Source organism: Agelaius tricolor, unplaced genomic scaffold (genome assembly GCF_023055355.1).
Source record: "Agelaius tricolor isolate 1412-34295 unplaced genomic scaffold, bAgeTri1.0.p SCAF_16, whole genome shotgun sequence".
In the NCBI taxonomy this organism is placed as follows: Eukaryota; Metazoa; Chordata; class Aves; order Passeriformes; family Icteridae; genus Agelaius; species Agelaius tricolor.
This window is the reverse complement of record NW_027269276.1, coordinates 14745650-14760004: the sequence shown is the minus strand read 5'-3', so window position 1 is coordinate 14760004 and position 14355 is coordinate 14745650. Positions and strand designations below refer to the sequence as shown.

The following is a 14355-nucleotide window of genomic DNA, read 5'->3' as shown; positions in this document are numbered from 1 at the left end:
TTTGTGCCTACTCACCACAGCTTCCTCTTTAAGGGCATCAGACTGCCCCTGTTGGAGGCGGTCACCCCTATGGCCATCTGCAAGACAGTCAGGTATTTCTGATACTTCATTTTGCCGTCGCCCCCCCTGTCCCTGCCTCGTCCCCGCCGCCGCCACCGACAGAGTCTCTCCAGCCGCTGCATGCAATCATCAAATTTTTATTTCCAGGCATCTGCCGTCCCTGCGTCGCGCTTCTTCCCCTCCTCCTCCTCCTCCTCCTCCTGCCGCGCTCCCTCTCTCTCTGCCCCCCCGGCTCACGCTCTCCTCCTCCTCCTGCCGCACTCCCTCTATCTCTGCCCCCAGCTGACGCTCTCCTCCTCCGCCTCCCGCCGCGCTCCCGCTATCCCCGCTCCAGCTGACGCTCTCCTCCGCCTCCCGCCGCGCTCTGCCCTCCCCCGGGCCCGCGCTCCTCTCCTCCTCCCGCTGTCGCACTCCTTTCCTCGCAGCCCCCCGCGCTTTTTCCCCCTGACCCACAGCCGCGCCTCCCTCTCTCCCGCCGCGCTCCCACCGCGCCGCGCTGCCCGGCCCCGACCAGGCCCCCTGCTTCGCCTTCTCCTCACCTGGGCTATCTCGGGGCGGCCGCCGCCCCCCCTCGCCCCCGGGGCGAGCAGGCCTTCCCCACCATCCCTGCCCGCCGCCGGGGCGCTCCCGCCCCGCTGCCCTCCCCGATTACCTGGGGTATCCCGCCCCCGCCCATGAGGCGCAGCCGCCGCGCTGCCCTCCCGCCATCAGAGGCGCGCCATGGCCGCAGCGCTGCCCGTGCTTCGCCGGCCTCGCCTCTAATCCCATTAGCGCCTAGAGGAGCCCCATGTTATTTTAGTCGCCCTCCCGGCTCACGGTGTCGGTTGTGGGGTCGCAGTCACCGAGCAGCGGGGCAAACGCCTCACCGCCTGCGGGGCGGCCCCGTGAGGGGAAGGTCAGCAGGAGGGTGGGGTGAGGCGAGGCGAGGAAAGGTGCGGGTGAGCTGAGGGTGAGGCCGAGGGGGCAGCGCGTCCCGCCAAGTGTCCCTCAGCAAGGGCGGCTGGAAGGCAGCTCCTGCCGCGGGACCACAGGAGCCACCCGAGCACCTGCACGGGCAGGCGCACCTAAAAACCCTGCTGAGGCCACAGCGAACAGGAAGGCAGCCCCTTTTAAACTGTTTTATTTCCATGTGAGGAAAACAACTGAAGTGTGTTTGAGAATCATATGGTGATAAAGCCAGCCTAAAAGTGTTAAATGATTTTAGAGGGGTGCCCACCTTCTGGGCGCTTAAGCACAAATAGCTGAACACGTATCTGTGTCACGGCCTCAGGTGTGACAGGTATCTGTGTCATGGCTTTAATCTGTTCTGTGCCTTCCTCCTCAGGATCAGCACTACCTGCAGCACAACAGTGGTGTCTGAGGAGTGCATTTGGAATAAGTTCTAACGCCTGGTACAGTACAATCAGAGACCCTCAGTGCAAACATCCCTGAAATGAGGGGTAGCACCTACCTGGACACATTGATCAATGGTGGTGGGAAACACTTTGGCCTGGGATACCCTGTTTAAGCATATAGATAAATATTTTGCAGAATGGAGATAAGAAAAATCCATGCTGAAGTAACAAATTTTCATTAAGTTGCAATAACGTGAATAGTATGAGTTGTAATCCTTACCCAGAGTTGAAGTCCTAAAGTGGCACTGTAAGCTAGGAAGAAATAATGTGAATAACATTGTCACTTGATGGCTCAAAGAAGAGCATTTCAGGGATTTTTTGTGTGTTGAATGTATAATATATACCTCAACACTGCAGTAGGCTGCATTCTGCCCAGGCCTATTCACTGCACAGGAAGCAGAGCAGATAAATGCAATACTTACAAGCACAACAGATTTTAATTAGAAACACAATAGTCGCATTACTGTAGTTAATGAGTTAAATGGCCTTGTATTTTCAGCCAAGAAATCTGATGTGCACAAAAGTATCACAAATGCTTTAAAAAATTCAAATGGCAGTTTGATGTCCAGTGTGAACGTGTCCAGCTCCAGCTCTCAAGATACTGTTAATGGGTACTTGGACTTTGAAGAGCTCAGGCATTAGAAGCAATGAGGGATAGCTAACTCAAAATGATTAGGAAGATTAAAGGGGTGGCATTAATTGTTGTACTTAAACAATGTTCTTAGTATATTAACTGGGAAGTATATATCTTATATACACAGTCTATCAAATTAGTTTGAAAACCTGTCGAGATCTTACTTTGCCTTAAAACCAAGAACCTGTTGCTTTCTCCTTCTTTGTATCTAGTCATCATTAGCTGGCTAAAAAACCTCTTGTTGCCCACACATAAGAGAGTAAGTGTGGGCTGGGTTTTAATCTCAACAACATTAAGAGAATGATAGTGACATTGTAATTGAAGTTGTCAATTACATTTGTGCACTACTATTGAGAAAATAATATACACCTTAAAATGGTAGGAAGTGCTGACTAAAATAATGATGAGATTGTAATAGTTTAAATATTGAGTGTTGTTATTATTAAATATTTGAATGTAACATTTGCTAGTTATAAAAATTCATCTCATATAGAAATTCTTCCCAAAAAAATCTAGTCTTAATCTGGTTGTAGTGGTGAAAATTTTGTAGATCTTTGTAGAATCTAAGGATATGGGATGTGAAGTTCATTTGAAAGCTGATAAACCTGAAAGAAGCAGGTAAGCTGTCAGAGGTTTTTACTTTGTAAAAGAACTGCGTATTAGAGGAGCTCAAAATTTTGCTTTTTCATTTTCACATTGGCAAGTTTGGGACATATATTTGTTTTAAGTATTTATCTACAAAAGAGTTAAGAAATGTGACAGCAGTACCTTACAGAAAGACTTAGAGTGGAGCTTGGGTATATATTCAAAACCTCTTTAGAAATCTCTGATGTGATTCCTGTTCCTAATTCAATAGGGATTCCTAAATCTATTTAAATTTGCTGAATAATGACAGCTATTCCAAATTTAGCTCTAAAGTTTTCAACTATTATAGTCTATCCATCTGGTATTAACAAATTAACTTATGTGCACTTTATGCATCATCTTCTGTACTTCTTGATGTGCATACAGAGATAAAAACCAGTTATGAATGAAGACATTTTATCCTCTAGACTTAATTGGCATTATTTCTGGTTTTCTTGCATCTATTCCTTCTTAGTGTGGCTCCATGATATATTGCCTTTCAGAACATCTTGCTTTAATGTTTTGCACGCATGCTAAAAGAGTAAAAAGATCCTGTCTTTCTTGCCTTTTAGATGAACAGGCTATTTTTAACAGGGGTCAATCAGCCACTTCCAGATTAGAGGAAGCATTTGGACATCCCACTGTTATCTCCCAGGCCTGCATGGACCTGTCTGCTGAGTTAAGACCAACATTTCTGAGGTAGAGATCTGTGCAAGAGGCTCTCTGATGGTATTTTCTGAGCTCCACCAAACCCCTTCTATCTAACCCCTTCTGTCTCCTTCACTGCAGAAAGCTGCAACACCTTTTGAACCTAGTGTGTGTTTTTAAAACAATTAATTCCTCTTAGGTTAATACAGCTGTTTCATAGGGTTTTTTCAGTACAAACCAAGCAGAACCATATTAATTTCTTAATTTTATTTGCTCAGGTAACTCAGCTGCAGACTTTACCTTAGAACAAGCTGTACAACCTATTTCTTACAGTGTGTGATGCCCTGGCCTCTTCTGAAGCCTGTCTCCAGAATGACCTTCCAATGCACCTCCTGGCTCAGAGGAGCAGAGTGCTGTTTCACACAGCTACAAGCTGCAATGTTGTGTGTGACTGCTACACTGAGTGCATGTGCTCTCGGCACAACTCCACTGATGATTGTGTGGGTACCCCAGGACAGTGGTGTATCCAGAAAATCGATGGAAGGAGCCTGAGAAGGTAGAGTTTAATCCAGTGTGTGTGCCAGTCTTGGCCCATGCATGGTGATTTTAGGCTGCTGTCAGCAGCAGCAGACTGACTCACTGCAACTTAGAGGGGGCCACTGAGGAGCTCCCATCAGCTGTAAGACTGAGGAAGTGTAATTGTGGTGTAAAGCTATCTTCATCCTAAGTTGTGCCTCTCATTTTTTCCATCTTAGTATTGATAGCATAAATATGAGATTCTAGAGAACACAAAGCAAGATTTTTGCATTATCTACCCCTGCAGACTTTAGATTTCAGTACAGCTGTCACTGGGATTGCAGAACCTTATCCTGCTTTCCCCTTATCATCAGCCCATCACACAACCCTGCAGTGCCAGTTATCACTAGCTGCCATCCTTTTCAAACTCTCACCTGTGTCAGTTTTGACTGTGCTCACAGGACAAGGGGAAATTTAGGTCTGACTCAAAAGGCTCTTTGGAGACACTATAGAAATGCACTTTAAAAGTGTTGGCTATACTTAAATTACTTCAGATAATGTTTTTCAGCAAGAATGTGAGGAAAAAGAAACTGCACTTCTAACTGGCATAGCTGTGCTGGTAAAAAAGCAAAAATACTTTTTATTTGCTGATGTAGCTTGTTTTATTTAACAAACCTGTATAAGCTACTGTTTGGGAAAAATAAAAAAAATAATTTTACCAGAATAACTGGCATTTTTATTAGTAACATAATGGTTGCATCAGCAACTTCCGAGGGCAGATTAGACCTTAATGGCACATTTCAAGCACTCAATTGCATTGATTTTTAGGTTTGCAAAATTTATTAGAACTAAATCAAATGTTAAATAAACTTGTTGCCAGTTTCTTGGAATATTGAATAACTTCTTTTATTTGAATCTTAGGCTAGAGTTAATTCTAGCTGTACTGTGCATATAACAGACACTTCTAATAACATCACATCATCTGTTCCATATAGTTCTCAATACTGTGCTGCTGTGTGTGCTGAAGAATTAACATTTTGTTTACTTCCAGGAGGAACTCGTTCCCCTTGCTGACTTTTACTCCAATGAGTGATAAAAAAATCTCAGTACATGTCATGTTCTTTGCTCCTGTGGTATTTAAAATGGTTTGAGTAGTTTTTAATTAGACAGTTCAGTTGGTAAAGTGGCAGAGTTGCAGACTGATAGGATACAGTAGTGACATTAAAACATGACATTCGCTGACTGATCTCCATCTCTAATTTAATCAAAATGTTCCTATTTACTAAGGGAGGTTTTTTTAGTAATGTGAATTTGTATAGGTAGTCAATTCTAGTAATAATATTAATAAAGATTTCTGTTAAAGCTACTGTAACACTTCCTTCCTATTTCAGTCTGTCATCTGTAAACTTGTTACAGCTTCTATTTTCTTTCCAGAAGAAAAAGTGAGGAATCATATCTGTCAAAGACAAAACAATTCTTTGGAATCTACAAGTTTGTCAAGTGCAATGACTCTGGGGTTATTTTCTCCCTCCTCAAAAGTGTGTTTGTATGTTTCCTAACTGCATTTAAAATACATAATTCTCTGACTTTTTCTTATCTACTAGGGCTTCTTTATACTCACATTAATTTATTGAATATAAAACAAAGGGTTTTTTCTTGCCTCTTATGCTTTTTTTCATAAAATGTGTTAAGTGAAGATTATGTAAATATATATATATATAGAGGTACTTACAGTACCAACATAAAAAAATAAACAGAAATGCTTGAAGGAATTTTCCTATGGCCTTTTACTATGCAATTGACCACGTACACAAAGGGAAGTTTCCTCATTTCTTTAAAGTGCCTTCATGATAGGCTGGCTTGACTGGTGGCAGAGAAATGTGGGTCTAAGTGGAAACAGTAATGAACTGACACAGTCATTTAAAACTACCTTGCATTTTCTGAAACTGTTCATCCTGATCATTTATTTGGGCTGCCAAAATAAAAAGACGTGAATAATTTTGATTTGGAAGGAAAGAATGTTCACTTTGTTTCCTCAGAAGAAGAGATTATTTTAAGAGAATTTATTCACAGAATAAATAACTTTACTGTGGATTATCAAGATGAAAGGGTTTTCTGGAATAAGAAATTGAAATATTTACAACAAACTTGTAAGCAAGTATATCCCTGTTTGACTACAGTTAGGGCATTTAGAAGTGGTTTTCCATAAAATAGTATTAGTGCTCTTCTATCAAGTCTGGTGTGGAATTGCTTTATACTATTACAAGCAAATTTTAAGTTACTGCAGAAATTAGAATACTATTAAAGTGAGGAATTCAGGCTAGACCAAAGTGGACTTGTACAGCCACTGTCCAGTGGTTTTAGATATACCCATTCCTTGCAAGCTTGTCATGCTAAGATTTTGCTCTTAAAAAAAAAAAAAAAAGAAGAAAACCACCCGAAGTCAAAATTATCCAAATATCACATTGTGCCTGACAAGCATGACCCTCTCACAGGATAAAATAAGCTTAATGTAGAAAAAAATAAACATATGCATGAATTCCATTAGTGCTCTCTGATACGGCTTATTCATGTAGAAAACGACTGGAGGGAAGAAATCACCAAGCATACAATTCCAATGTGAGATGCACTGAGAGAGAAGCGTAAGTAACATCGCCTCCCAAAAAAGATTCTAAGGAGTAGACTGCCATCTGCAACACACAGATCTAATTAATTAATCTTGCTAACTGTGTATTGAGGCTCTGTAACTCTGAGGTGAGGTGTGACCAGACCTTGCTATGATTTTGGGATGTGGAGTGTTAATAGCTTTCATTTTTAGAAGCGATGCCCGATGGGCAAGCCTCCAAGCACACAACAGTAAAAAGAAAATAAAAGATTGTGAAAAGCAGGAGAGAATTACTGTTCCCCAGAGGAAGGGTGTAAAATTCTGAAAAACAAATATTCAAAATATCAGGCTGAAAAAGAAATATGGCTGTCTGAACTGCTGTGGTAGTTGTGTTATAGAACCACTGTGAAAAATCTGGAACCAGGACCAATGCAGTCCAACTATTCAATTCATGTGTTGGTACTCAGTTGTCTAGAAAAGCTGCTTGCTTTCCTTGCACCTTTTCTTTTCAGTTCAATAGTGAGTTTTGTGCATGGCTCCTGTACACATCAGAATAAGTAGATCAAAATGACAAACTAAAATTTAAGGTGTTTCTCTTGCCAAAATTTATGAACATGCCTAATTTTATAAATTATTTTTATGTTATAAATAAACAAGTCTAACTATAATTTTTTACAAGACTATTAATATGAAATTTATAAATTCAGAGCCTTATTTAGCATCTTATTAATATCTTTAATTAAACGCTGATAGGAATGTTTCCACATTCGTGAGATGTGAGTCTGAAGGTTAGATGGATGTTCCCTGAATGTATTGAAATTGTTTATAATCTGAGTTGAAGACAGTTTTATATGGCTAGTTGAATATTTGCACAGTTATCACAAATATGAAAACCATTTTTCACTTTCAAGAAGAAAGTTGTTCTCATTAGTGTATAAAGCTTAGAGTGCATAAAGCTTTCTCATTATCATGTGTGTGACTGTTAACATTATACTATTTTAATCAGATTAGCAGTACAATGAAAATTAATGTAATAGGATTTGCTATAATTAGAGGCAAGTATACAGTAATCTACTATGAAAAGAACACAAAAAATGTCAGTGGTGCTCATTACAGGGATATTGTTTATGGTAATTATTCAAATGTTCTAAAAATCATGCTAAGTCTGATTTTAATCAGAATTTTTTTTACACAACTTGAATAAAACAATTCAACCCAAAAATGTTATTTCTGTTCAAGCATTACTCTTTTATAGCATAGAAAGAAGAGGAACCTATGACAAACAATTTTTAAAAATGATGGACTACAGCTACTCTTTTTATTGTCCTGTCCAAATAAAAGATATCATGAAAATGAAGAGTAAAAATGGTAAAATAGTGATAAACAAGATTTTTACATCATAGATGAAGAAACTAAGTGCTCAGTGTTTGTCAGTCTTAGTATACCCCAAATGTACCTGTAATTCCAGTGTAGAGAAACCTACATGAAATTTGGCTCAGATTCCAGATCTGTTTCCCAGATGATTATACTGTTCTTATACACCTGTCTCTCATAACCTTCTCATAGATCATAAAATATAAGATACACAAATGAAGCCTAACAGGTGGAAATTAGGAAATGAAAAGCTAATTTAAAATATAGCTAAATGTAATAGCAAAATCTTTGATGCTGCAGGGATTTTTTTGTGAGTATCTGGGACTCCACGTGGCAAAAGCATCAGCCTGACCCCAGCAGGGTGAAGGGCTGGTTCCTAGGATGTCACTTTTGCTGTCATCAGGAATTAGCTGATGCCATCCCTAGTGCCATGGCACCCTCTCCTACTGGAGATTCAAAATGCAGTACGGGCTCACAGTGTGCATCTACAAAGCTTTCAGAAGTCCAGTATGAATATTTTCAAGAACAAAAACCTTATGTGGAGAACAATCTGCAAGATCTGGTCCTTTAGTCACTGAGTTTTCAATTTTGGGAAAACAGCAGAGGTAGCACTTATAACATTGCAGTGAGACAGAGCTCTCCCATTAAGGATGTGTATGTGAAGGGGGGGGTTATATATTTAAAAAAGAAAGACATGAGAGAGATAAAAATCAGTTTAAAGGAACTCTTGAGCCAAAGTTTTGAAAATGTTCCAATTTATGAAACCTTAGCTTCAGACAGTATATGTCTGGGTATCCCAATTCAACTTTGTTTTATTAAAAATATTTTCTATTAATTTGAACCAATATTTTCAATGTGACAAAAATTTAAGATATGTCATTCTTTCAGGTCTATGCAAATTAAGAATATAAAGCAAGACTATCTAATATGATAGAAAGACAAAATAGAGCTGTTAATACTAGGTACATGTAATTTTGAATATCAAGCACTTTTTTACTGCATTGAATACATAAGGATTTACATTCATCTATCTTTGACTAACCAGTGTGAAGGCTTTTCTAGAGTCTCTTCAGTTATTTATAAACAATAAAAATTAATGTGCAGATCAACAATCTTGCTATCAACCAGATTTTTGTATCAAAAAGCAAATCCCTGTCCTCTGCTTTAGAGAAGACACAATCAATTCTAGCTTCTTTTATACACTGCAGTTATTGCTACTTTTGGCATAGATGATCTGGCTCCAAATTTGCTGTGAGTAGACCAATTTTTTTCTTCATTTTCCCAGTATAAAAATAAAACTGCTTTTATGGCATTCCTGATGTTACACTATCAAATTGCACAAGGCCTTCCATCCTGGGGAAAGCATGAACAGCAAAAGAGAAAAGCAGGTAATTAAGGTAATTAAGCAATTTGGCATTCCCCCACTTAGAAGAGAGCACAAAGTTTTGCATTTGTATTGTGGGGTGTGGTGTGAGTCAGTCATTTGGTTTTAAGCAGAATAAGTTAAGAAGAATAACACAAATAATGCACTGGTAAGGTTTTATCTGGTAATGTAAATAGACTTAGCTTTTGCTGTTATGGCAGTTTATGTAACATTTTTCTGGTTTATATAATATTTCCCTTGCTTGTTTTTGGATATTAAAAAACTAGAAGCCTGTACAATACCATTGGACTACATTTTATTTGCCCAATGTAAAATTGATTATTGCATTAGTATTCTCTAATACTGCAATATCTCTACTTCCTATCATGTTTCAAAAACAAATTAGCAGAAGATATGGAATGAAGTTACATTTCAATATACTCTCTGTCCTTTCCCTTTGTTTGCCTCTAATTATTTGACATGTTTGATTGGGGCTTTGGAAGAAAAAGAAGACCATGTTGGGGTCAGGTGTATTCAGCTGGCATAAAATAACAAGGCCCCCTGGAAGTGATCATTTCTACCATGTGAGGGTCTGGTAGCATCATCAAGTCCTTGCATTTTGGTGAGTGTTGGGAGCAGTATTTCTAACAAGTGATGTCCTGAAGGTGACCTGGATCCTGTCTGTCCTGAGACATGTCCTGCTGTGATCTGCCCTGCTGCAATGGCACCATGTGAACAGGTACAGGAGAATTACTCTTCTCACTATCACCTACTACTTTTTTTGTCTCTTTACACACTAGCAGGTTTGAGAGCTCACTTGCTCTCTTGCCAGCTAATCAATCTGCCCACCATCTGCATGTGAAGAGCACCCAAGCAGTCAGGAAACTGACTGCTTTCCTAAAAACATTCTGGTGTGTTGGTTTGGTTTTTTTGTTTTGTTTTAGTTAAAGGACCCAAGGCCTTTTTTCTTTGAAAATTTTTTAATAACGTACAAATGATAAATTTTGAAGATTAACCATAAAAGCCATGAATAGAGATCTCTCCTGGCACCCTGAACATCTCAGCAAATCTGTTCATTTTATTGCAGTAGTGCAACCTCTTCCTCAGAACCATCTGCAACACTACTGAGATTTGAAAGCCAGAACACAGAAAAAAACCCCATTGCTTAATGGATAATGATCAAGGACATTGTCAAACTCACTGCACTTATTTCCCAGACAAGTGCCCAAGCAGCTAAAGCACCTCTTCACTGGTCTCACTCCCATGTGAAAGATACAAACATTACAGAAGCCAGAGAACTTCTCTAAAGAAAACCAGCTGATTTCTCACACAAATCTAGCATGATATTCCTCCTCAAAATCTTTGCTGGACCTCAGTGATGAGCAAATAGAATGAATCAAGCAGTGACTGCACAACAGAACAAATAAACAGCAGTGAATATTCAAATGGAATTAACAAAATCAAATTTCTTATGGCCTCATGTAACCAAAAGTGACGATGTTCCACTTATTGGGAGTGACCTCACAGTGGCTGGAGATAGCATTTGCAGTGCTGCCAGTTTGAATGTGTACCAGAGTACACTGACACTAAAGGCAAACACAGATCTCTGTAGAAGACAGAAGACATAGTGTTTGTAGGAACAAAGCAAAAATACCAACACTTGCAAGTAGTCACTGCAAAACACATTCAGTCTGGTGATCTGTGCACATCACTGTGACAGCAGCAATAAATCACAGGCTCTGCAACTGTTCAGAGGGAAGGTTTCCTGTGAACCTGAAGCCAAAGATTAAGGTGGATCACATGATATTGGATTCACTCCATTCAATAGATAAGTTTCTGGTTATCTTATGCAAAAAACATACATACCATCTATCTTGAGCATTTATGAAATGTTAGTACTGTGATATCTACACTGTGAGCAAAACAGTAACAGACTCTGCTCTTGCCTTCCAGTATTTTCATATGATCACATCTCTCAGCAGGATACTTTGTTCTTTAATGATCTCTTCTCCTGCAACTTCTGGAAGTATAGCTGTCAGCATTGAATTCCACCTTTTACCTGGTCACCTGATCCAAGTTATTTATCTATGTGATTCCTACTGACTTCTGTCAATTTTGACAAAATAATGCTATTCCACCAGAATAAAACATTAAACTCTCTTTTACAACTCAAATCTGAAAGATTTCTAATGGCTGGAAAACACACTAAGAAAAATCATTCAGCATAGCAATGGAATAGAGTTGTCCAGTAGCAAAGAAAAAAAGTTCTACATAAGTATCCTGATGATGTTCTGGTTGCAAGGAATTTTATTCTTTTGGTGGGTTTAAGATTAGGGTAGCACCAATGTCATTTCTCAGCTACTTGTCATCCTACTTGATGCAGACATCTGACATCTCATAGCAAATCTGATACTTTTGAAGCTCAGCCTCTCTCTGGTGAACTGTACTACAAATACAACCAAATTCAAGGTCATAGCTAAGATTCTAAGTGACTATGATAAGATAAAATTAAATATCATGCATAGAATCTCATTTGCATTTCTGTCATCTCTTATATGAGCATCTCTGAAGGAGTATAATGGTGAACAGCTCCAACCTCAAGAGTGATGAATTTCTGGGGGAGTTGGCTACAAATGTTATCTGAATCTTCATAGTCTTTTCTTCTTGAAGAGACATTTTGGTTCTTCACATGTTTTGATGGAATAGAAAGAGACTAGTAATGAAATAACCCATATAAAAGCACTATAGATTTCATCTTCTTTTGCAGGCCCAATATTGAGACATCTTGAGACATTTTCATGGCATTTGTTGCTAGCTTGTGATGTGCTTTCTTTTTTGATGTTTCCCTCTCCAATATCATAAGCTAATTTTTTCTTTGCAGTCTGTTGCAAGTGTTTTACAAAGAACAAATTCATCTTGTATCACCTACACAAAATGACAATGCTGTCTTCCATTTTTTGCAGCAGCAGCTGAAGTTACTCATAAATTGTGCTGTGCATTTGACATACAGCCAACAACTGGAAGAAGCAAACTCACCCCTACCCAGGTATTATTCTTCATTCTATAATTTCACTGTATTTACAGACACTGCTAGTTACTGTGGTACATAGAATTATTCTTACTTTTGTCACCCCAGAGAAAAGAGAAGTGCCCTCACCTGATTTGCACTTGCCAGTTTTATGTAATCTTCTGAATAATTAATGGAACCATATAATTGAGGTTTGTTTGTATGAACAAGATTACATGTGGTTTATAAAGATTGTTCCTTTTTTTTGCATTTGTTTATAGAAGGAATACATATCCTCTCACCTATGGTTTAATGATAATTTTGTAAAGTTTTAAGGAAATTCACATGAAGAATAGGATAATGATACTAAAGGGATGAACAAACCCAGGAAATCAGACAACTTTGAAATTGAACTTAAATTATCCTCTTGTGCCTGCCTGCTGCATATTGTCTTTATTTTGCTGTGTTTCTACTAATAACAATGGCATATTTGCCTGTGAAAAGTAGAGGAAACTAGTGGGCCAAAGCCATATGTAAAATACGTTTTAAACTTCTGCAGAGTGGGCTAAATGTGTAATCTATTGTATCTTTATCAGGCAGCCATCATATGTCTGTATGCTGCCTGTAGCAACAGATAGCACAGTAATATAACATTCTGAATTCTGTAACTGAGAAACACATCAAGCAAAAAACCTGTGCCTGGTTCCAAAAGTACTATCTGTATTTCTTCTTAGCTGAATTGGCAGGGGTTATTAGCAGGCACTGTTTACCATTTCTTTGGGGAGGGTTTGAGGAAGGGAGGGAAAAAATCTAGCTATGTTTAAATGTCCTATGGGCTTTCTTATGTCCTCCATGGGTTGATTAAAATCATGTGTTCCCACTTGTCCCTTATCCTTTATCCCCTCCAGAAGGAGCAAGTAGCAATAATTTGCAGCAAGATTTTTATGTAAGTGTCCCCCTTAAAAGGGTTTTGTGCAGAAGGGAAACATATGGTTCTGAAAGAGCATTAATACCCAGGTACAGCTGGTCTTTGAAGATTTTAAGTGATCTGGATAACAAGAATGATCAAATGCCTCCCAAGGGAGACTGTAGCTGTTCTGACACAGTTCTTCATAACAAGTGTAACACTAGTAGGGAGATGTCTACAGAGACCCAAGAATAGATTGAGGTCTGTATTGGCAAAAGGAAAATAGACATATAAGCCAATAAGACAAAAATAAACCCCTCAACATGGCCAGCAGTGGAGAACTTAATCACAGTCTACCAGGTTGGCAATGAAGAAAAGCAAAGTGATTAATTCATCTATTGTTATTAGTTAATGCAAGAACCAAGCATTTCTCCATGACAGGAATGTCTCTGTGCCAGGTTTTTATTATCCTGCGGCACTGGCACTCCCATTACTCAGGGAGTTTACATTGATTTAACACAGTTTTGTTTGCTGGATTTAAAGTCAGCTATCACAAAAAGATTAGAGTCAGACCTTAGTGAGTATGAACCTGGCTTCCTATTCAAAAGACTCACTTGCTTTAAAGAAAAATTGCTTTTAAAGAAGGGAAGATCTAAGGCAAGAGATTTATTTGAGGAGCTGATCCCAAATAATGATGTTCAATCTGTATTTTTATGGTACAGAAGTATCACAGAGCTCCAACCATACTTAATCAGGCTTCATTACTGCATACTCCAGAGGCTCAGATGGAAGTGCAAGAGCTGAGACTGGGTAGTCATTAACTGCTCTTGTGCAGGGTAAAATTTCCCAAGGTGTACATTCCCAGGAGAGACCAGATTGCCAAAGGGATAGAGAATAAACTTGATATAGAGAATGTGAAATTCAGAACAGAAAGTTCACAACAGAAGGTTGAGGGAACCTGGAAAATTTATGAAACTCCAATAGTTTCACAACTGCAAGAGGTAAATTAAAGGAGCAGTAGAAAGTCAAGAGGAAAGATGGAAGAGAATTGTATAATCCAGGCAGTGCTCTGAGAAGAGGAGCCTTGTCTCACTGAGATTGGTAGCAAATCAAAAGCTTACTGCCAAATACAAACAAGAAAGCTAAACCACAGCATCAGAAGCTGTGGGCCAGTTCTGCAGAATGAAGCTATATTTTGCAGGAATGCTCAAGGTAAAAATCTA

At 39.2% G+C, this 14355-nt stretch overlaps 1 protein-coding gene across 9 annotated transcripts in view; it reads right to left on the bottom strand.

Annotated features, from left to right (window-relative positions):
• Positions 1-820, bottom strand: part of TJP1 (tight junction protein 1) — a 159863-nt gene extending 159043 nt beyond the window's left edge. For 2 of the 9 annotated variants that reach the window (XM_071441674.1, XM_071441682.1), the window contains exon 1: positions 16-289. In XM_071441674.1, coding sequence (XP_071297775.1) covers positions 16-182 — 167 coding nt within the window. In that variant the 5' untranslated portion in view covers positions 183-289. Of the gene's footprint in view, positions 1-15; positions 296-599; positions 689-712 lie in introns of those variants that run through there. The other 7 variants (XM_071441677.1, XM_071441678.1, XM_071441676.1 and 4 more) reach the window with 7 other exon arrangements.
• Positions 821-14355: the final 13535 nt, after the last annotated feature.